This window comes from Lygodium microphyllum, chromosome 21 (genome assembly GCF_053477565.2).
Source record: "Lygodium microphyllum isolate KBCC chromosome 21, Lygodium_microphyllum_v1.1.10, whole genome shotgun sequence".
Taxonomy (NCBI): Eukaryota; Viridiplantae; Streptophyta; class Polypodiopsida; order Schizaeales; family Lygodiaceae; genus Lygodium; species Lygodium microphyllum.
Window position 1 is genome coordinate 125890325 of NC_141155.1, and position 24600 is coordinate 125914924.

Below are 24600 nucleotides of genomic sequence, written 5' to 3' on the forward strand. Positions count from 1 at the left end.
TAGGCCATCAATGTTATTATACTTTTTATGAAGTTTCTTGCTTGAAATAATATTTAATATCAAGCTTCTGATGGATGATCAACACATGATCTCCATTACTCTTCAAATTTGTATACACAAGCTCTTATATTTTTCCACAATTAATTAAACTCTAGCAAGGGTAAATGCTCCAACTTGTGCATCATATACTTCTTTAAAACAATTTTAATATCCATCAACTTTTCCACTGCTTTATCCACGAAATGTGCCTTAGGAGTTGAAACAAAAATGTATATCCAACAAATATAAGCACTCTTCTTCAAAAATCAACCCAAGATCCCATGTGCTAAAATTTGCACATTACACCTGAGGCATGTTCAAATATAAAATAGGACAAATCTTGTGCAGTGTATGGCCAAAGAATTCAAAAGAAAAAATTTTAATGCATGATTGTAACCTCAAAAATATGGCCGCAAAGATTTAAAATAATAGATCTAGTTAATAACACTGCTCCAGATTTTTTATGCAAAATATTGTGCTATCTGCATTAGAATGCAACCATACCTGATTGCATTTAGGATGAAATACCCAACTAAACAAGGCGTGCTCGTGCTTTCCATTCTGAAATCTCAGAATACAATTGAGCATCTTTTTGTAGATTTTTGTGAGGAAGCACCAAATTTGTCATTGGAGATGTATTGTGGCTAATCAACCAGGAATGAATTGCATTATACTCATAAGTAAATCCATCTGCTGCAATGTGTGGGTCCTCCATCACCTCCTGAGAAGTAAAGATATATCACATTGAGCTGTCACCAACTGTTCTCAATTGCAAAAATTCTAACGTACTGATTTGAAGCATCATTCAGACTTCAAAAGTCATGCATCGAAACAAGTTGCTTTAGCTCTAAGAAAACTGTCTGTACATTTACCATCTAAAAAAGGAAGCTACAAACTCAAGAGAATACTTATTATTTGCAAATTTAGCAAAAGACACATTTATGGTCTAAAATGTTGGCCGTTGAATTTTTGCAGATGGGAAATTTCTTGAGGATGAGGCTTATCCACCTAATGCAGAATGTTGTGCTTAATCAACTCATGGAAAAACCTTCCATAGTTTCTATCTCAGGGGCTGAGCAACAATAATAGTAGGGAAATGAAGAAATATCTCACCTGAGACAGGGGGCACACAAAGAAGCTTGAGATTCGGTCAGGATTGTGCCCCTGTTTAGCTTCAGCTAAGACCACTTCCTGAGCAGCTTTGGAAAGTTTCTGAAGCACAACGAATACTTCAGTTGTAAGAAAAGGGCGATCTTTTCGCCTTGGTTCTGCACACTTCAAAGCTAATAGAGCCATTTTCAGTGTTTCAGATGCTGGCCAGCTTCCAGCACTTCTGTCAAGGACATCAGAAAGACTGTCCTTACTTAGAGCTTCTTCAACATATTGCACCACCCCTACTGGTGGCTTACCTGTGAGTACCTGAAGGATAATAATCCCTAATGCAAATATGTCAGAGTGGGGGCCAAAAGATCCAGTGCGAATATATTCAGGGTCTATATAGGGAAAAGTACCAGCTGGACTAGTGTCCCTGTAGCAAGTGACATTAAAAGTCAAGTTATTGGGAATCCACCGTGCCAGGCCCACATCACTTAACTTACTCACAAAATTGTGATCTAATAATATGTTTCCTGGCTTGAGGTCACGATGAATGATTGGAGATGGTGCGTTATTGTGGAGGAACATCAAGGCTGTAGCTACTTCTGCACAAACTCTGAATCGCACATACCAAGGGAGAGGAGATGTGTTGCCTTTGCACATCAAACAGTCCTCTAAGCTGCCATTCTCCATATACTCATATACTAAGCAGGATCTTTCTTTACATGACCCATGAAGCACTACCATATGAGGATGCTGAATGCGGCTTAAGATCTCCACCTGTGAGTACACATCCATGTCAGAGGCAAGAGCACAATTTTTAACATTTACCTAGCCACTGTTATTATATTATATCCTATGATATCTTTTACTTCAAACTTGCAGTAAAAGTTTATTATGGTAAAAACCTCACCTCATGTTGAAACTGTTCCTGGCCATCAGTGGAAGCTTGCTTTAGAACCTTTACAGCAATCTTCATGTCATTTACTATGCCCTTGTACACGCCCCCATAGCCACCTTCTCCTAACTTCTGACCCTCAGAAAAGTCATTTGTCGCTCTCTGGAGCTCCTCAAAACTGTACTCTTTATACTTCCTCCAACATTTCTGCAGTAATGCAGCAAGTTTTCGTTTGCTTAGCATTTCACGCTGCAAAATTATTTCAGCATCATTCCGAAGCTGTGTTTGCTTCTCCAATTTCTTCTGTATGTCGCAAACACTGTCCAATAGCTCATTAAACTTGCCCCTTGCCTCTGCTGCCTGCTGTCGAGCTAGTTCAGCCTCACATTTTAACATTTCATTTTCTGCTTGTGCAGTGGCAAGGGCAGCAACAGCTTCTTTCCATCTCTTGTGTTCCTCTGCAAATTGCTGCAATGCAGTATGTCTCTCCTTGACCGCAACCTGTACAGCTTCAGTTAAACAAGCACATAATTCATCTCGGTTGCTGACACCTACTATTTTCTGCACCTCACCACACTTCCTCAAGATTGACTGAAATATTCCACGTCTTTCAACCTGAGTTTCAGAAAATTAGAGAATCACATTCGCCAGATGTATCATCAGGGTAAAAATAAGACGCATGCACTACAGCACAGAAATGTCTATTATTAATTACTCCAAAGATACTGATTCAGAACTTATAGGCATAGAAATGTCTATTCTGAGTATGAGCATCAAAATAGGATGCATGCACTACAGCACAGAAATGTCTATTCTTGATTACTCCAAAGATACTGATTCAGAACTTAAAGGCATAGAAATGTCTATTCTGAGGAGTATGAGCATCAAGCTCATGCATTTATCTAGAATAATCTAAGGCAGTAGTTGGGACAATTTGCATCCTTCTGTCTCTGTGTTTTTGTGTGTGTTGGGGTTTAGAGAGAGGAGTTGTTACATCCTTGGACATTTGAATGGACACTAGTAGCATTGATCACAATCTTTCTTGCCACTCATGATTTTCAAGTACCTTCTTCTGCCTTGGATAGCTTAGATGGTTTGCTCTTATATATCTATCCAATCCACTGAGCCCTTGAGGCTTGTATAAGACATCCCCCCTCAAGAGCAGCCATCTTGGGAGGTATCCACTTCATTGCTTTATTTTATGTATTTTAAAGGCTTGTTTTGTAGTTTTTACTCAGTGATGTTTGATGTTGGGATTGCAATGACTTCCTAATTTTATGGCCCAATTAAAGGATAGCTTGTGAGCACTTTGAATGCACTTGGGATTAACTATGTATGGAGCAGAGTTTATTGTACACGTCATATGCTAAATAAAGATCCCAGCCCTCATTGTGTGGTGACATATAGTACGATGTGAATTGTCAAGCACTATGACAAAGATGTATGATCTGCCACATCATAGTGATAAGGGAATACCAGGACAGGTGACTAGGACGTAGTCCTCAACAGCTGCAGGAAAAGTAACGCATCACTTTTTGCAGCAACATCCCCTGATCCGTACTTGACAAGGGGATGGCTGGGGACATGCTCCAAGAAAGTAGTTATGTGTTGGGATAGGGATGCAGCATCATGTTTTTTTCCAAGACAGTTTTCCCCTTTCATTTTTCCCTTACAGATTCTAAATTAAAAGAAGAGGTATTTGCAACAGCCATACTAGCATCTTTCTTCTTAGTCTTTTTCATAGCTAGTGTGGGATAGTCCTAGCATGATCTCTTGCCTCACAATACTTAAAAAGTCCTTCACATCCATATCATATTTCTTTGTTTGAACAATATTTGAAGATTTCTACTCACTAGTAGAAAAGGTAGCATTTCCTTTACCTTTCTGACTAGCCAAAAAAGCTTGATCTATAACATACAATGACCTATTTTGCCAAGATTGATCTTGTTGCAACAAAATAGAAACTAATTTCTCAAATGACAAAGCATTAGCATTGCCTTTCATCATCAAACAAATAGGAGACACAAAACTTTAATAACAATTAGGAAGACTATTGAGAAAAATCTATACAAGTGAACTATCTAGCAAAATCTCATATATAGCTATTAAACTGCTACTTTAGATCTTTAATCTTTGTCAAAAAACTATTCATAGATTCATTTCCATATATATATTTAATCTCTAATGTTTCCATAGGTAAGCAACATGAGCCTCGTTTCTTCCTTGATATAGCCATACAAGTGTTATCCCAAGCATTTTTAGCTATCTTACGTGAAAGAATTTATGAAATCATGGTATATTTAACAAATACCACAATCAAAGCATGAGCCTATGCATCTCTACCATTCTAGCAATTTGATCAATAGTAGGTAGTGGTGCTCTATTATGTTGGGACTAGAACCTGTAACATCCTCAATAGCACCTATCCCTACTGCACTTGCAACTTCCATAGCGATAATATGACATATATCAATTCCTTGCACAATATTCCACAGCTCTTTTGCAACTTTTGATCTTTGTCAAGAAACTATTCATAGAGTCACCTTCATCCATATGTTCATCCTCTAATTGCTTACACATGTAAGCAGCACAAACCTCATTTCTTCCTTGATATTGGCGTGCAAGTGTATTCCAAGTATCTTTAGCTATCTTACATGAGTGAATGTGTCTGGTCATAGTGTATTTAATAGATAATGCAATCAAAGTATGAGCCTACAGATCTCCACTATCCTAGCTAATTTGCTCAATAGTAGGTAGTGGTGTAAGAACTAGAACCTACAACATCCTCAATAGCACCTATTTCCTACTACACTTAAACCTTCCACAGCCATAATATGACATACATCAATTTCCTGCATAATATTTCACAACTCTTTTGCAACCTTTGATCTTTGTCAAAAAACTATTCATAGAGTCACTTTCATCCATGTGTTCACTCTGTCATTGGAGGATTTTCTCTAAGGTGTTAATATGTGTTTTACCTCAGGAGGATTTTCTCTAAGGTGTTAATGTTAGACTCTCATTTCTTTGAAAACAAGGTCTGTAATGCAAGTGATTGGACCCTCCTCATTTGTTCTACATCTACTTTATCTACAATGAAGTTAGAGATATACATGTACTTGTTTGTTGCCACTAAAAACACACAGTGCTTTGATGCAAGTTGACATAAACAAAGTTGAAACGCCATCTTGATTCTCTTTATCCACCACTATTACACATTAGGGTTATTCCCTAATACATGAGGTTCAGGATCCATATGCACAGATAGTGCACACTCATAGTTTGCTAAAATTACTCAGAATCGTAACACAATTGTCGAGAAATACCCTAACACAGAAACATAAACAGAAACCGTACAACTATAGAAACATGAAACGGGGAACGGGAACAGGGAACGGGAACGGGGACGGGGACGGGAACGCCAAACCTAGGGAACGGGGACGTGGGAACGGGAACGGCATTTAAAAAATCAAAATTCATGAAAAAAATTAATATTTCACTTATAATCCATGTGGACTCTGGAGTGTTAAAACTTAAAACCAAGATATATAATCCACAAGGACAAATCATTTTAAGTTTTAACTTTAAGATATCATGCATTATTCTAAAACTACTCATTAGAAATTGAATTGCAACTTACAAGGCTCAAGAGGTAAGCTATTCAATTATAAATAATAAAATCCATAATACATATGCCAAAAATCATAAATGATAAAACAATGAACAATGAACTAAACTTTAAAGTCTAAGCCAAATAGTAAACGAACATGCCTATGGTACCATTGCCAAAAAACTTAAAAGATTACAAATATGAAATTAAAGTCTAATCTTTGAAAGAACATGCTCATTGCCCCAAAAAAGACTACAAATATAAAGTCTAATCTCTAGATTGAAGCAAAATGTGGCATGCCAAAATAGCCCAAAGGGCAACTGCAAGACTGCAAGACTCAAGTACAAACAGGATCCACAACAAATGCAACTGCATGCATGGGTGAGCTATAGGAGTTCCACCTCGTCACAACTAAATGGTGTATTTCCTCATACGCCTCATCATTTGGTGCCAACTCCTGCAACTTTTCATTCAGCCTGTCCATAGCCTCATATACCTTGCCAATGCAAGGTTGCATAGCATCCATAACCCTCAATAAATGGGTGATACCATAGCATCTATCCGCTTTACATCATCCCAAAAAGTGGAGTTATTTGCTTTCTCCAAGCATAAGATACCTGTAGGAGTGTCTGCCAATGTTGATGAAGTAAACTCATCACTAAGAAATAACTGCCTCAAGGCACCACTGCATTCTCTTAACCTGCCTAGCATCAAGAAGTTAAAGGCAAATCTAGTATCAGAGTATTTTAAAAGTGTCTTCTTCGACCGCAAAGAGAAGTGATGGCGAAGAAACGGGTGATTCAAAACAAAGCTAACCATTTGAGCTCCTTGCTCTATGACAGGTGCAATCCATGACAGGTTACCAATATCCTTTAGTAGGTTGTTCAAGCAATGAGCCATACAATATGAAACTGTGATATGCGGATAATATCCATGAATAATAGCACCTGCTGCCCTATTTGCAGGCTCTCCATCTGCAACAAATCCCACAACATGCTCTGGGCCAATAAGCTCAACACCTGTAACCCACTCTGCTGCAAGTACATCTGCTGACTTTCCTGTCCCTGATGCATCATGTGAAGATATGAAATACCTTTCTCCACGAGAATAAGCAACCATACCATGAATGGATCGCTTGCGTGTATCACTCTAACCATCACCAATCAAGGAAACTCCATTTTTAGCCCACATGCTCTTTCTAGTCACTGTTGCTTGCTCAACAAGGCGCTTTTCCTTGTCGAGCAAAGTGGTGCGTAAGGTCTCTGATGATTGAGGTACATACAAAGGGCCATACTCACCAATCTTCTTGCACATCAATTTAAAATACTCTGACCTGGCTGCACGAAATTGAATGTGGTCATGATAAAAAAAGCGTGCCACTGATGTATCTACCTCTTCCTTCTTCTTGGGATCCCAACTAGCATCAAGTGTGCTTTGTCTACGTGCAACATGTGGCGTTGTTGATGTCATGGCCGATGCAATGCTTGCAGTAGGTGTGGAGGTAGCACTTCCTGATACTGACCCTGCTCTAGATACATCTGATAGGGATGGTGTCACAAAAGTTGTAGGGTCAACTGCAACACGTCGTGGTCTAGATGCAAGATAAGCTTGTTGACTTGCTATACGGTTACGAAGCTCCCTTTGCTTCTCCAAGGTCACATTTGGACAAAACTGCACCTCTGAATTTGGCTCATGTAGGAGATGAGCTCGGACCTGATTATGCATAAATATTAAAATGGAACAAGTGGCAATTGGTAGTCCATATTCTAATATTTAAGGAACTTTGAAAAATTAAAATCAATAAAAATTTGAAATACAAATGCTCGGCTCAATGGATTACCTTGTTTGCTCCACTAGTTCGCTTATATGGGCAAAGCTTGCAAGTCCATGGTCGAGATCCTCCACCACTCAAAGGGCGGTCAGCATTTACTTCTTCCCACCATGACCAATCATCAGACCTTCTTCCTTGACCACCAACCCGACGAGCAAGGCGGGAAGATGAAGCCATTTATGATTTCAGGCTAAAAATTGAAGGTTCAAGAGTCGAGAGAAGGAAAAATTGAAGGCTCGAGAGAAGGGAGAAGGCTCAAGACTCAAGACTCACTCAAGAGTCGAGAGAGAAGGGAAAGGGAGAGAAGGGAGAAGAAGAAGAAAAGAGGAGAACTTGGAACTTGGAAAAGAACTTAGAAGGAAGACTCAAGAGAAGAGGAGAAGAAGGAAGAGAAGGAAGAAGGTTCAAGGAAGAAGGAAGAAGAGAAGGGAGAAGTGAAGAGAAGGTAGAAGGAAGAAGAGAAGAAAGAGAAGAAAGAGAAAGAAGAGAAAGATGAAGAAGGAAGAGAAGGAAGAGGTTGGAGGTGGGAGGAGAAAGAAGAGAAAGAAGAAGAAGTAAGAGAGGGAAGAGAAGGAAGAGAAGAAAGAAGAAGAAGGAAGAGAATGAAGGTGGCTGGCTGCTGGGGGCAGGATGCAGGCGGGTCCCGGGAGCAGGATGCAGGTGGGAGTAGAACGCGAAGAGTAGGATGTAGGATGCAGGCGGGAGTCTGGGCGCCGGGGGGGAGTAGAAAGCGAAGCGCAGGCGGAAGCAGAATGCAGGCGACCGGGCGCAGGTAAGTTTTGCTTGCCACGTGGCGTTCCCTGTCCCGTTTCAGACAGGGAACATAGTAGGGGACGCGTTTCCTGCTACGTTCCCTGTCTGAAACGGGTCAGGGAACGTTCCATCATTTGGAAATGCGGTCCATGACGGATACATTCCGAGGACGGCGATTCCACGTGCCAGGGGGCCGTTCCGGCCGTTTCCTGTCACTATGCGTACAACAAAGCATAGACTTATAAAAGAACACAGTTAGGGTTGGGATAACTCAGAGACAATGAATATAGTGAATAAATGAAGTGATATAACTACTGAATAATACGATGCTCATGCAGCAAACACACTATGCAGTGAATGAATACTGAACCTCGAACTCCTGTATCTCAAGGATCAGGGCAGGGATAATGAGTTGGAGAGTGTGTCGTACTCCGAACGGATCCCGAATTACAGCAAGCAGGCCTCCGGATGTCGAACACCATCAAACACAGTAGTGAGAAGCTCGATTTGATGCAGACAGCAGTGAGGAGAGAGAAAGACTAAAAACGCAGGCAGGACAGCGTGCAAGAGAGAGAAAGACTAAAAACGTAGGTAGCAGGTGAAAAATACTAAAAACACATGCATGACAGCCTGCAGGAGAGAGAAAGACTGAAAACGTAGGCAGTAAGACTGTGATGACGTGGTAGGCTGTACTACAGCAAGTCTACTCAGGAACAGCAGTTGTTTGACTGAAATCATCTCCAAATTGCGTGAAGAGGGCTGGAAATCAGGCGCCAACTAATGGAGACAGCAATGGACAGCTTCAGTTGAGATGTCCTCCGCGAACGGGGTGTGGTCAGCAAGTTGAAACACCTGAAATCTGCAAAAACGAGATTGAGAAAAGAGTGGAAGGCTGGCTGCCAATTTATAGAAAATTAGGGTTCTAGATCCTCTCCCACTTAACTTTCTCGATCTGCTCCCCAATTTAGGGTTTTGGCTAAAATAAGCCTAAAATAAGCATGTTCTTGGGCTGTTGAAGTGACTAAGTGCATTTCTTAGCACAACACCCCCTGTCAAGCCCAAAATAGGGCTAGAAAAGTAGGCCAGCCTAAATTTAGATTTACCCCAAGGCATCCCACCTCAAAGTAGCCAGGGCATCGGACAAAGGGTGCGCATCGGCTGCCCAATGGCTTACCAAGACTACAGAGGCGATGGTTATCTTACCAAGGGAGCCCAAGTGATCATCCCAGAGAGGCCAGGACATCGGACCAAGGGTGCATATCGGCTGCCCAAGGGCCTACCAAGTCCTACAAAGGCAAATGGATACAACAATGGACTGTGTTTGTTGTGTTTTGGTTTTTTTTTTTTAAGTGTTTTGAAAATACATAAGTAATATAGGAGCAACGGTTGATTAAGTGATAGATAGGAAAAGATAAAGAGAGTTTTAAATTAAGTCATTCACAAAGCTAGCAAGCCAATCCCTCACACTGACTAGGATAAGTGCCTAAGGATAATAAAAGTGTGTGTGTGTGCCAATCATGTGGTGAATATATGTGGAGGCAAAAAAGATGATGGTGGGCTTAGCAAGCCAAGCAAGCAAGCAAGGGTAGGAAAACTGCCTTTTAAGAGAATTGCCATGTGTTATGCCACGAATATGGTGGATCCTAGAGTCGACCACTCCAAAAGACCGAAGAGGGATAAATGCGCACAAATACATGTTTACATGAACAGAATTCCAATGCATGGGGTAATGCAAAGGGAGATGCAAGATGATAGGCTCATGCAATATGCTATGCAACGGGGCCACTTGGACAGTGTCCTTGCAGGGGAATTGCTCACTTGTCCAAGTGTCCTTTTACAATCATGTCATCCTGACAGTGCAGATGAAGTTACAAATGTCCATAATACAATACAAAAGAATAAATGAATGCAATGTCTAAAAAATGTAAGTATCATCACTGTCACTATCAAGAGTAGAATCCGCCCCCTCTCAAAGTGAAAGGGAAAGCAAGAGAGAAGCACCCTCTCCCTGTTAAGTTGAAGAAGTAGGGAAGGGTGTATCCAAGCTGATCCTGGGTAGCAAGTATTGAAGAACCGGCCAGTTGACCGCTTTTGTCAAAATGACTGCAAAATTATCTGATGAAGACACAAACTCTAGGCGAATAGTACCTAGCTCAACCTACTCTCTGGAAAAGTGAAAGTGGACTTCCACATGCCGTGTTCGTGGTGTGATGATCGGATTGCCCACAAGGGCAATGGCACTCTGGTTGTCGCAGTAGACAACTGTGGGAGAGTCACATGGTAAATGAAGTGCCGCCAGTAGACTCCTCAGATAGATGGCCTTGGTGGTGCCATCAAACAGAGCCCGGTACTTAGCCTCGGCCGTGGTAGCCACCACCGTCTCCTGCTTACGGCTGGACCAAGAAATAGGAGCCGTGCCCAAGGTAAAGAGGTAGCCGCCATGGGAACGCCGGGTGTCAGGATTTCTTGCCCAATCAGAATTAGTGTATCCCTACAAACATAAACCAAAACCATATGTCAGGCCATAAGAAAAAGTACACCGCAAATAACGCAACACACGAAAACATGCAGTCCAATGTGACATCCTAGGTGCTGTGAAATACTGATTGAGTATACTGACTGAGTAAGCTAAATCTGGCCTAGTGTGAATTAACCAAAGAAGTTTTCCTACAACAAAGCGATAGGTATGTGCATGTGCCATTTCCATGACTATCCGATTTCTACGCTCTACGACTCCATTCTGAGAGGGGAAATTGGTAGACGTGAGCCGGCGGGAGATGCCATGCTTCTGTAGAAACTCGAAAAACTCATGGGAGATTAACTCACCACCGGTATTACTCCTCATGCAACCGACACGACGACCAGTTTGGTTATGAACCAGCAGCACCTAAGCAGAAAAGTATGTAAAAGCATCGGACTTATGCTTGAGGAAGCACACTCGCATGTATCTAGAATGATCATCCACTATAAAAAAAAAATACAATGCGCCATTTAAGGCAGCAGTGGATATTGGTCCACAAAGATAAACATGAATCAATCTAAGAGGCACCTCAGTGCTATGTGAGGTCTGTTGAGGAAATGGGGTATGGTGCTACTTCCCGAGCTGATAAGCTTTACAAACATCTCGAGCGAGCTTCAGGCATGGAAGGCCCTCAACCAGCTCATGGCGTGACAACTCATAAAGTGAGTCATAACCACGATGCCCTAAGCGAAAATGCCAAAGACGCTCACTGTACGTAGGCTCCCAAGATATGGCTAAGGCCTAGAAGCTATGGAACACGGAGCCCTTAGTTGTCGGCTCGGTCACAAAGTGTGTCATGTGGTATAGGCCATTACGCGGTGCCTCACTGCGAGCAAACACTAAACCAGTTAGAGAGTCAAGCATCTCGACTGTGGTCGCTGTAAAGAAAACCGCTCGCCCCAACCGGCAAAGCTACTAAACAAATAACAAGTTTACCCCAAGCTTAGGGACATGATATACATTGTCGAGCGTAGCCAGATCCGGACCCTTATTAGTGGCAAAAATGATGCAACCTTGTGCCTGAATCTTGACCAAGGAGTTGTTTCCTACGCGGACCCGCCCGGCTGCAGGGACTCGGGTATGGAAAATGCCCTCTATAGGAATCATGTGATGTGTAGCTCCACTGTCCACAATCCAAACAAGAGCTGAAGTGCTTGGCTGTGTCGAGTGGGCCTCTGCGGTAACCTCGTCAGGAGGCAACTCACAGATATGGACGAGACTCACATCTGATGTCTCTATGGAGACGATGTGGGCCTCTGCAAACCAGTCAGACAAACCCTTTGAAGTTGAGAATGTTGTCAACTGAGATGGCTGTGCAATAGCAGTGTGAGTCTGACCTTTAAACTGCCCCTTGCCATCATCCTACCTCCCCTGCAGGGGGTTGCTCGATTGAGGGGCAGAGGTCTAAGACTTAGGTTTTGGCACTGTGCCTCTTGCCTTTGATCGACACTCCTCGTCAAAATGGCCAACCTTTTGACAATGTTGACAATACCTATTCTTTTTAGGTACATTCTGCCACCCAGGTTTAAGAGATTGGGATGTTCCTTGTGATTCCCCGAATTGATTTTGCTTTTGATTTTGATTTTGATTTTGAGTTTGAGTAGAGGTTTGATTTTGTTTTCCCTTCCCTTGTTGCCCTTTCTGAGAATGAGCAACAAGAGCCCCCTCTGAAGAGGAATTCATATGAAACTGATCGAACAACCGTGCGTAATGCAATAGCTGACACTCAAATTCATAGAATGTAGGCATGGTAGGTTTTGAAATTATGCCTTCCACAAAGTTGAAGTATTTCCTAGGGGGTTTGTTTAGGAACAATGTGACCTGATCGTCCGAGGACTTGGGAGTCCCCGTAGTGGAGAATTCAGCGAGGAGACGCCGAAACTCAGCCAACTTGACTTTCAAGTCATCTCGGTCAATGATTTTGAAAAGCTGGAGCTCATGGTCAAGATTAATATGATGGATCCTATCCCGAGCCGCATAGCAGTCAGTCAAGTGTGCCCATCGCTCTGATGCTAAGTCAAAATGCTGAAGCTGAGAATGAAACTCAGATATTAAGCCCTGCATCAGCTCAACAATAGCGGAGGTATTCCTAGCCTTCCATGAGCAAACAACCTCGTATGGAAGAAGTGTAGGATCGGGTTGGGGTTTCAACCCCTGCACAAGATCCCATAGGTTCTGGGAGTCAAGGACATGTCTCATCAAGTTCGACCAAGTAGTAAAGTTTGACCCATTAAAACAAGTCTTGTCATTAAATGCATGCTTGACAGAAGACGAGCTAGAACCATGAGGTGTCGAGTAGGTAGGATAAGATGGATGTGGGGGATAAGATTGTGAAGGGTAAGATGGTGGAGGTGGATATGTCTGATAAGAAAAAGGAGAAGGGGGAAAAGATGGGTGGGCAGAAATAGGTTATGAGTGTCCAATGAGTGCCGATTGAGGCGAAGGCACTGGAACATGAATGTTTCCATAAGGTGCCGGTGTATGCGAAGGCACTGGGACAGAGAAGCCCTGTCCAAAGTGAGGCTGGGCCACAACAGTATGACCAGAAGGTCCACTAGGAAAAGCCATGGAGGCAAACTGTGGAGTCAACTGATCCACACTCAGGAGAGACTAAGGGGGATACCCAGGCTGCAATGATCCCGAAAGTGTGTGTAAAGTAGATGAAACACTACTTGGCAGAGGTAAGGATGAGGTCCTAAAGGATGTGCCTATGTTTCCATAACCCCCTCGGTCTGATGTGTGGTGCGACATAAGGTGTCTGAAATGGAAAAGTGAATTGTGTGAATGGAAGTGGAGAAGCAGCGGATGAATGTGGTGGGATGGATAGGTTTTGAAAATGAGGTGTATGAGGTGCAGATGCATTTTTTTCATTTAATGATTGAAAATGAAAATTTGAAGATGATGATGCACCATGCAATGAAGAAAAAGGAACACCAAATTCATTCTAATTTTGTAAAGTAGACGTAAAATAAGGAGAAGGGTAGAAGAAAAGGTACCTGGCTTTTTCTTATAATCCCCATGACATGTGTTAACATACAAAAATTGGTCCTCAAGATGACCTTTTCCGTAGCCAACAGACTGTACACTTTCTTCCACATGATCTCTACCAAAATATTGCAAAGCAAAAGTAAAAGAAGAAGGCACAAAATATAAATCTAACGTACCTTGCATCAGAGTGGATGAAAGTGAATGAAATAAATGAACATACTTCGGGTCTTGTTTTCCAACAGGGGTGCCCATCCTTGATGAAGGTCTCGATGGCCCTACAACATCATCAGACTTACATGCAAAATCTGAAGAGAGAAATTCATGCATACCTTCATTTAGGAAATTTTCTTGAAGGGCAATCCTTCGATTGAGCTCCTCAATCTTCTTTCGTCTATAAGCTATGATCAATTTATATTCTTCAAAGGTCAGCTTGCCTAGTTGTTCTTCCACGTAATCAGAAGTGTCATCCACCATGTCAGAACTTTGTGGAGCAAGCTGATCGGCCCACTCTTGCTCGGTTCTTAGCATAGTTGATTCTGGAGACTGAATCGGTGTTGTTGTGTTCAAAGTCATTTGTACCTACTGTTGTTCTTACTTCTTGTGTAGAGCTTAAAGATCAAAGGCCTAGGTTTCTCAGAGAGTATCAGGCTCTGATACCATGTTAAGAAATACCCTAACACAGAAACATAAACAGAACCGCACGACAAAGCACAAACTGATAAAAAACATAATTAGGGTAACTTAGAGACAATGAGCACAGTGAATAAATGAAGTGATATAACTACTGAATAATACGATACTCATACAACAAACACACTATGTAGTGAATGAATACTGAACCTCGAACTCTTGAATCTCAAGGATCAGGCCAGGGATAATGAGCTGGAGAGTGTGCAGAGTAGAGAGTGTGTCGTACTCCGCACGGATCCCAAATCGCAGCAAGCCAACCTCCGGATATCAAACACTAGCAAACGCAGCAGTGAGAAGTTGAATCTGATGCAGACAGCAATGAGAAGAGAAAATTACTAAAAACGCAGGCAACAGGTGAGAGAAAGACTAAAAACGCAGATAGAACAGCCTGCAGGAGAGAGAAAGACTAAAAACGTAGGAAACAGGTGAGAGAAAGACTAAAAACGCAGGCAGGAGAGCTTGCAGGAGAGAGAAAGACTAAAAACGTAGGCAGCAGGACTGTGATGATGTGGCAGGCTGTACGGCAGCAGGTCTGCACAGGAACAGCAGTCGCCTGACTGAAATCAGCTCCAAACTACGTGAAGAGGGCTGGAAATCAAGTGCCAACTGATGGAGACAGCAATGGACAGCTTCAGTTGAGATGTCCTCCACGAACGGAGTGTGGGCAGCAAGCTGAAACACCTGAAATATGCAAAAACGAGATTAAAGGAAGAGTGGAGGGCTGGCTGCCAATTTATAGAAAATTAGGGTTCTAGACCCTCTCCCACTTAACTCTCTCGATCCACTCCCCATTTTAGGGTTTTGGCTAAAATAAGCCTAAAATAAGCATGTTCTAGGGCTGTTTAAGTGACTAAGTGCATTTCTTAATACAACGACAATCACAGAGGAAACCTATCTAGATCATGTGGAAAATGTTTGGGAGTATGAGATGGAGTCAAAGACAAGTGCCTTGATGACAACTTTATGCTCAGTTTCAAGCAAGGTGCCAATAGAAAATGTCTAGTAACTACTGCGACTTCTCACATGTTGCCAAAACTATTTACATATTGCCTTTTCTGAGCAACAGCTACAGATCTCGCCAATTGGAGCACACACCACACTAATTTAGTAAGAACCTTGATAAGCCTGACATTGGTGAAAGTAGAGACATAAGACTCCAAGCATTAAGATTTATCAGACGTGTTCCTATGGGGTTGGGTCATATGGCAGGGATCCTACTTGTAGGTAACCTGTTGCAGCATCCAGATATTGAAGATCGCCCACATAGTAGGTTTCCTGTAAAGTTCAGCAAGTTTGCAGATCATGTTTAGAAGATACTTCTTTCTGCTTCCTGGCTAAAAGGAAGTATCCTGGAAAACTAGAGTTCATGCTCTCTTTCCGCACACGTACTGGGATCTCTGCATAGCCCCAATCATTGAATGTTTCATAGTAGTTATAAGAATCTGGTTCAAATCTGTGGAGGTTTTTTTTTGTTTGTAATATCATGACTGTCTGATAACGGATCAGGTAACAATCAGTGTGTATGCAACCAGAGATGCAGTTCAGGCCTCAGAAAATATTGATAAGGACCAAAGGTTTACCAATAACATTGTCAATATGTATATGTATGTACAACTTACTCTTACACTTGGGTACCTTTGGTCACTCTTGGGATAAGCTTAATAACATTACATTGTACACTTTTAAGGGCATAAATTTGAACATAATCAAGGCAGATCCTTGACATGAGTAGACCAAGAACTGACTATAAAGTTTACTGCAAAAATTCATCATGAAAAATGAATCCAGAATTTTCAGAACTAAGCTTGAGGAACTAGGTAAGAGCAAACCTTATCACAAGCTGATTGGCTTTGTCTGGAAGTTGAGGTAGCTTCACTGTCAGTATCCAGCATCATCCTGGTATCCATGAATATATTGCTGTGTGCACCATTGGAGTCCACAGATATTTTTGGGGAAATGCTGTCATCAAAATTGCACACTGAGACACTATTGCTCTCAAAATTGATTTTCCCAGTGTTATTCCTTGAAAAGGTTGGACTGGAACTTGTTTGGAAGCTTTGTTGAGCATTATTGAGAGCATTGTTATCCAATTCCATTGTCCTGTTTATTGAAAGGAGCCTATTGTCCAACAATCTAGATGCATTAATTGCCTCCTCCATGGGATCATCAGAACACAGCTGATTCGTTGGATCATCTTTTATATGTGCTTTCCCCAAACAAGTATTTCTTTTGCAACCTTCATTATACTCCACTTTCCCCTGTACAGCAAGGTCTCTGCTTGAATTTTCCTCTAGGGTTTTGTTTATAGTTTGCAAATAAGGTCCAAAGTTGAACAAAACCTTTCCTGCAAAGTAAAGTACACCATCTGAAAAAGTTTTCTGGACGTCAAGAAAAGAGACTGTTTTTTAAACAAGGTTAGAAAGTCGATGCAACCTGTACCATTATAAGAGCAGCCTGAAACATGAATGTTTTCAACATTTGAATTCCAATTTTAAAAGCCAAATGTCCAAGTGCACCTAATTGAGATGGCAACGAAATAATGCGATAAATAGCACTACTTAGATGAGCTGATCAAATGACCATCAGAACTGGCATTCCACTCCTCATGGCTGGCTGCCATGCCACTAACAGCATCTCCCATCCACTTGACTCTGTTCTGGAATCCCCATCCCACCTGCTCATGCCATCCCCATTCTTTGCCCATTAGCAATCACTGCTGCCACTGCCAGCTTTCTGATGCACATGTGGCTGCAGCTGGTATCTTGCCACTCATGCTACCGCCTACATCACCACCTTATCACTGCCTTTCACTGCATGTTGTTGTTGTGGCTGCCCCACAAATGACTCTGGTGACAGGTGACTCTGGCATAACGTAAGCATTAATAACAAGCTTATGGTGCTATATATGTTGTTCCGATCTTGTTTGTACAGCATCACATATTTGCTTTGTAAAATCCAAAACAGTTATTTTGGTTCTCATTCCAGGTGATTGTGGATGCAAGTTCATAATTTCCCAGTCAACCATCAACCTTGCATAGTAGCTTCTTATTTACCTTTTATCTCTTGTGGGGACTATGATGAGATTCATTTCAGAGCATCACTTTGCTATACTAAGGCTTTGTTTGCACACAGGTACATTTTAGAAGTTCATATTTAGAATGTGCAATAAGCCAACCTTTGAACTATAGGATTTAGGAAACCACTAAGCTCTTGAGTCATCCTTGTTGATGTCTTGAGATGGTGCTATGGAATCCAAAAGAATCACTTGAGAAAGCGTACATCCCCAGATAGTGATAGAAAAAGCAAAGAGGTGAAGGACCTCGAGAATAGATATTGGGAAAATGAGGGGGGCTGATAGCATGTGGCTGAAGTAAGATGGCAAGAAGTGAAGAAAGCTGATGGAACATGCTCCTCATGCAGGGAAATTATTGACATATACTAGATAAAAGGAAGAAAGGTGGATGAGAGCAGACTGTAGTGGGAATGCAGAAGAGAAAGGAAACTGTGCAAGCAAAAGGGCAGAGAGATAAGATAAGATCTATTAACGACTCTAAAAGGCCAGAATGGCCTATGAGACCATAACCAATACAGCTGGTATCATCATCTCTTATCTGAGAAGAAGAGATAGAGATAAATTTATGTGTAGGTCTACATGGTAGATTGGGATGAGAAGTATGGAAAACTGAAAAAGCTCAAAAAACTAGGTTTAAAAAGATTAAAAGAGTGTAGAGTATCTCCCCCTCACTCTATGGAATCCACCGAGACTCTGCAAGCTACCTCCGACTGAGTCAGCGTGCCAATCTGCATCTGTAACAAGCAATTGTAATGCGAATGTGACGCATATGGGCATTCCTATGTCACCGAGTAGGTACTCTAGGGCATTGTACTCTGCATAATGCTGTAGCTCTGTCAACTGTGATACCACCTAATGATGTCCCTCAATGACGCCTATCAATAGAAGATGTAGTGTTTGGGGTGGCAGCGGCTAGGGGTTCAGCTACACTGAAAAAGTCTGAAACTGCTCTCTAGAGGGGTGGATGAGGCTGTTAGAGGTAGAGTCATCCCCTGGACAGGCTGGTTTAGGGTTTCTTTGTGGACAGCAGTACGGCAGAGTGCAGAGGACACATCAACAGCGTACGGACAGAGCACGATGCCACATCAGCAGTATGGCAGGATGCCATGTGGTGCTGGTACAGTCAGACAGCAGTTTTCTGCAATCGGGCTGACCTAGTGCTGTTGTTTATTATTTATTGGCTATTTATAGCCAGTTTGTGGCACACTCCAGGATATTCACATTCAGATTCTGGTCTTGAGATCTGTTGGCTGAGACAGACTGTGCTCGGGCTGACGGAGATCGAGGTCATCAAGTTGGAGACACACGCAGAAATTTCCTCTGCCCTCGTGTATATTTCCGCACTCTTATACAGCATACTACACTGCAGATTTTCTGCATTTACAGTTTCCTTTTCTTTTCTTTTTTTCATAAAAGGTAATTGTATTAATTACGAAAAAAAGGTACAAGTTTACTTGATTACAAGATACACGATGACACTAAGCCATCATGTGTAAAGGCCCAGTACTAAACTACAAAAGAGTTACAAAAGTCATGGCAAAGACGCAGAGGAAATTGCCAGATGCCAGGAAAGTAAGTCCTCCCGAGGAAGTAAGCCTGAGTGCCGAATCAGATCTATCTGCCAATGCAAGAGACCTTTAAGCCTCACAATATGTGCCGGGACATTAGAGGCCGAATCAAAAAGAAAGGCATTCCGAGTGGTCCAATTGTGCTAGCATCCCCAGTATCTAAGAAAGTGAAACAATATCTTCATATGCGACTGTGCCGATGTGGGGTATTTTGGTCGTACAAAAACCCAATCAAAAGGGCTTAGCGAGAAGCCAACCACTGCTCGCCAAACCGCTGACAAGAGCGACCAGATATTCTTAGCGAGAGGGCACGAAATAAATGGATGACGGGCCGATTCCACAGTAGTGGTGCAAAAGAAACAATGGCCATTAGAGATTCGACGCTTGGAAAGGGCTGAAGCAAGCGGAAGACCACCAATCATCACCCTCCAAAGAAAGACCTTGCATTTGAAAGGTGTCTTGTTCAACCAGCCCTCCATCACAGTTGTCTTCCACCATGATTGAGATTTCCACAATCCCCATATAGTATTAGCTTTAGTAACCAGCCATTGATGGTCTTTAATCAGAAGATGATACACCTGGTTAGCTGAGGCCTTTTTCAAATTCAACGGACCCACAAGGTCACAGTCCTGCCAAGGACAATCGAAAACAAGGGCAGGGAAGGGTTGCCTACTCTGGAGCACTGACAAAAGCTGTTCCCATAAATCACGGTATCCACGAGGGATTCTGAAAAGCCTCCTGGCTGTACAAAAGGATATCAAGACGTTACGATTGGCAAGGGTGGCATCTGAACCCACTGAAGTCAAGCCCAAACATGCCATGCGGTTAAATTTTGGCCTGAGCTCATGTTTGCCTTCCCAAGAAAGTAATCGCGAGGCTGCCAACAATTTCAATTGAAAAGAGTTAGTATGTAAGCGGTCCTCCGCCGGATGCCAACGCACCTTTTGGAGAACCGATTTCCAGGAGCAGACCAAATGAACAAGCAAGGATGAGGAAGGACTAGAAAACCGAGAGTCTGCATTAAGAACATGCCACCAAGAGCTCCAAATTTGTGTATTACCATGCAGAAGCCCGTGATCCTCAAGAAAATAGCAGGCTATAACGACCCACGGGTGATGATCCACGCACATGGCACGAAAAAGAGACCAACGAAGTGCCAGTATATGAGTTTCGGCATCCAAAATAGCCCCACCACCCATGCGTTTGGGGATACATGTATGCGACAAAGAAATCCATGAAATGCCTGCCTGCAAGGAATCCTTCTTCCATAACATGAAACGAATGTGCTGACTGAGAGCATTCAAAGTAGTAGTAGTCCAAGGCAGCAATGGCAAGAAATATGTGAGCATTGGCAACATAATTGTCTGAGCCACTTTGAGACGAACATGAAAGGGCCAAGCCTGCGACTTCCAATACAGAAACTTAGCTGCCAGTTTCTGTGAAATCCACTCGAGAAGTTGCTTTGGCCGAATATCAACACCCAAAGGGTACCCAAGATGCCTAACAATGGAACCACGGGGAACAACCTGTCCCTGCCAGCCCAATGACTATAAATCGGACTCCGTGCAACTAAGAATGGCTGATTTGAAAGCATTGATATGAAGACCAGAAGCATGACCAAAGAGCGTCCAAACATCTAATGCTTTGCGAAGATTGTCCTTGTCCGCACGCAAAATCATAAAGTTGTTATCAGCCAAAGATTGAGTAATGAAGTGCTGTCCAAAAGGAAGGGATAATCCAGCCAACTGAGTAGAAGCTACCATAGAAGATAACATCGAAAGAACCGGATGAGTCGCAAGGGCAAAGAAGAGAGGACTCAAAGGGCAACCTTGTCTCACAGAGCGTGCAAGGACAAATGGCTCGGTAACACCACCATTTAGCATAACTCGCGAAGAAGCCACAGTACTAATGGTGTTGATCAAGTGGGACATCCGAGTACCAAAGCCCATAGTAGACATAAGTTCTACAATGAAGGACCGGTCTAAATAATCAAAAGCCTTTTCCAGATCCAATTGAATCAATACCACTTGTTGATTAGAGTGCCTTGCATAGTCAATAGCCATTTGCACATTTAAGATATTGTGCAGAATGTTTCGGCCCTTAATGAAACCATATTGAAGAGGATGCACAATGGCCGCAAGATGCTTGTGGAGCTGATTCGCCATCACTTTGGAAAAGATTTTATACATCGAACCCATCAAAAGAAATTAGTCTCCAATGTTTCAACATTGACGGCGAAGGGACTTTTGGAAGCAGCTTGATAAAACCTTCTTTCCATGAGGAAGGCATGAACACCATTTCCCAAACCTGTTGAAACATTGCCGTTAATGGTTTCATCAGTTGGGTAGCAGAAATCTCAAAGAATTCATTGGTGAGACCATTCCAACCGGGACTTTTGTCCTTAGGCAGGTGTAATAGAACATCCATAACCTCCGCCTCACAAATATCTGTCTCCAAAGTAGTTTGCATATCAAGTGGAACCTGATTGCGGACCAAATCATAGAAAACTGAACGTGCATGAGTAACAGTCTCCTTTTCTCTTTCTCTCTTCTCTTTGTATTCACTCTCTCTCAGTCTTTGTCCTACGCTTCCACATCGCTGCACTCTGACATGGTATCAGAGCAGTGAAGACAGAACCTACCTAAAGATGAGATTTCGGCGCACACAAGGCTGAGTTTCCAAGATTCGAGGGCGAGCGGGAGGGCTGCACATTGGATCAAGGCTGAAGCGAGCGTGGGTGTGCGGGAAAGGAGTCGAACTGGTGAATTTGCTACAAGTTATTGCTGTTTGAAGGGGAGGAAGGCTGCGTTTGAGGCCTTTCATTGTAGATTTTACTTTTTCATCACCTCCGGTGGGTGAAGAAGGTTTAGGCAACAGAGGAACCAACCCTAGAAGGTTGCGTTTACACAGTCAAAGGGAGCTGACTTTGTGTTTGTGCAGGCATTGCAGATGAACATGTCTACAGAGACTGATTTGGAATTCCAAGCGATCATGGACAGGAAGGTGCCTGTTCTACCAGCTCTTCCATCGGATCAGAAGCTTGATGGTGACAATTACTGTATCTAGCGGGTGATGATGTTGGCCATTTTGGAGCCTTATGATTTGGCGGAACTGGTGATGGAGGAGATTAATAGGCCCTCGGTGAGGGATGAGTCCAAACTCTCTTCCAATGCTCATGCGGAGTTGACCAAGGCCCAGTCTCATTGGGACAAACTAAATGCTAGAATTCGATCTTTTCTATTTTTGTCTTGCACTACAGTCATGATACCTCACATCAAGCACTTGACAGTGGCTCGAGAGATATGACTAGAGCTCGATTAGATGTACAACCAGATAACCCTGATAAAGAGGATTTCTTTGGAGGTGCACATGTGGACCTTGTCTATGAATAAGTCTTCTTCACTTTGGGAACACATCAACAAGCTTCGGCAGCTTCAGATGCAGGTTCAAAATGCGGGGAAGCCTATTTCCTTCGAAGACATGGCGATCACTTTACTATCCTAGTTGCCACCACGATTCGGTACCTTTTATTCCGCTCTTATTGCATCAGGGCGGGAGTCAACTCTTCAGTGGAAAGAGTTGGTTCCTATGGTCTTGAACCAAGAGGAACAGTTGAAGGAACAGAATGCTTCCAAATCAGAGGCTTTGGTTGGTCAAGCCTCTCAGAGGAAAGTGAAGGACGAAAAGAAAAAGAAAGAAAACAACAAATCCAAGAAGGACAAGGAGAAGGAATCAACTTGCCATATTTGTGGTAAGACTGGTCATTGGAAGAAGGATTACTCCAACAAGGACAAGAAGGGCATCAAGAAGAAGGATACGAAGGATTCTGGAGCGGTGGCTGCACCCTTATCAGCTGCTTTTCTACACTTAGTAGTCATTGAGGACTCTACACCGAAGACTTCTGATGCTACGATGGCAGCTCCCCAGGCTCGTGAGTGGATCATGGACAGTGGTGCCTCCCAGCACATGACTGCTTCTCCCATTGGTATTGCCCATTTGTGACCTTCGCATGGGAGGATTCTCATTGGAGACACCTCTTTTGTGTCTATTGCTGCGCAGGGTGAGATGTAGCTTATTCCAGATGGACGTGGTAGTGCCCACACTTCTGAGGTGTTGTATGTGCGAGGCTTGGGGTATCATTTGCTTTCGGTTCATAAGATTTGTACTCTTGGCCTCTTGGAGTTTGACAGTGATATTGTTCAAGTCCTTGATATTGTTCTCTTTACAGGGTATGAGGAGGATGGCATCTACAAATTGAAGTCGTCTACAACTCTTACCTCTCTTCTTCTTACCTCTCAGACGACACAATCCGAGCTATGGCATGCTTGGTTTGGCCACTTGAACTATGAGTACCTTCGGAAGGCCTCGCGAGGATCATTTGTCCTAGGTTTTCCCGATATAGTGGTGAGCCATCAGCCATGTGTCTCCTGCATTCGTGGGAAATTGCATTGGGATGTGATTATTGAGATATCGAGCTCCACTCGTGATATGCCAGGGTGACCGTTGTGCATTTATGTCACCGACTTGTCAGTTGCAGATGCGGTTGGTACACCACCCATGAATAATAGCTAGATGACAGCTATCCTTATCTACTCTAGTTCGTGGCTCAGTTAGTATGCCACCTTAGTTAGTTGAGTTTGGTTTGAGACCCATATATAGGGTTCTTCTATTTCTATGTACCAGAGTTCTTTTTGGCTTACACAACTAAGAAGAGGAAAATTGTTTTCAGCCTCCACCTTTGTGTGTATTCCCCCATTGTGCAAGCAAGAAAGCTACAAGTGAGACTCCTTGCTTCTCTCCCACAATCTTGACATGATATCAGAGCCTTGTTCGTGGTAAGGAGCTCAAGAAAGCAAACCAAGTTCGCAGTGTTCTGGTAAGAGGACCAGTGTTGCTTTCATTTTTCTGTTTTGGGAGCAAGTCTCTGCAGGTAGCACAGCCGGAAAGTGCAAGAGTGCATTGTCTCAGATTGAGACGCTCTTCGCGGTGTAGCAAGAGGGCAGTATATGCTCTGTTTTTTTTATTTGAGGCCATTTCGAGGCCTGTTTTGGAGGCGGAAGTTTTCTGCACGCACTCAGAAAAATGCCATGTTTTATGCTGTGCGACCACTATTCTACAGGTCGGTGAAAAGTTACTGTAGAAATTGCATCGTATGCCTGTGCGCAGAGACATTGGGAGTTACAGAATCATCCTTGTTGCCTGTTAATGCAAAATCGTCACTAGGAAGTGACTGTGTGGTCAAATACCACTTTCGTTAGTTTTGCAAATTTGCCCTTGTGAGGCTGAAGCTGTGTTCCTTGCAGTGACAGAATTTTTTACAGTGTTCTGTAATAGCGTCTGATTCTCTTTCATAGATCGTCACTGAAAAGCTTGACAAAAACAACTTCCAAGCATGGAAGTTTAGAATGACAAATTTTCTTATGGGAAAAGAATATTGAAAATTCGTTGCAAGAAATGAAAAAGAACCAGTTCTTCCTGATGTTCCCAATCAACAGCAAATGCAGGCATTTAAAGCATGGCATGAGAGAGCTAGG

The 24600-nt window shown here is 42.6% G+C and overlaps 1 protein-coding gene across 1 annotated transcript in view; it reads right to left on the minus strand.

Moving 5' to 3' along the window:
* Positions 1-334: 334 nt before the first annotated feature.
* LOC148018523 (U-box domain-containing protein 52-like) overlaps positions 335-24600 on the minus strand; it is a 41509-nt gene continuing 17243 nt past the window's right edge. Inside the window, exons 6-9 of the mRNA XM_087662079.1 lie at positions 16255-16769; positions 2048-2647; positions 1153-1914; positions 335-760 (exon numbers count right to left, since the gene is read on the minus strand). Coding sequence (XP_087518205.1) covers positions 572-760; positions 1153-1914; positions 2048-2647; positions 16255-16769 — 2066 coding nt within the window. The 3' untranslated portion in view covers positions 335-571. The remainder of the gene's footprint in view (positions 761-1152; positions 1915-2047; positions 2648-16254; positions 16770-24600) is intronic.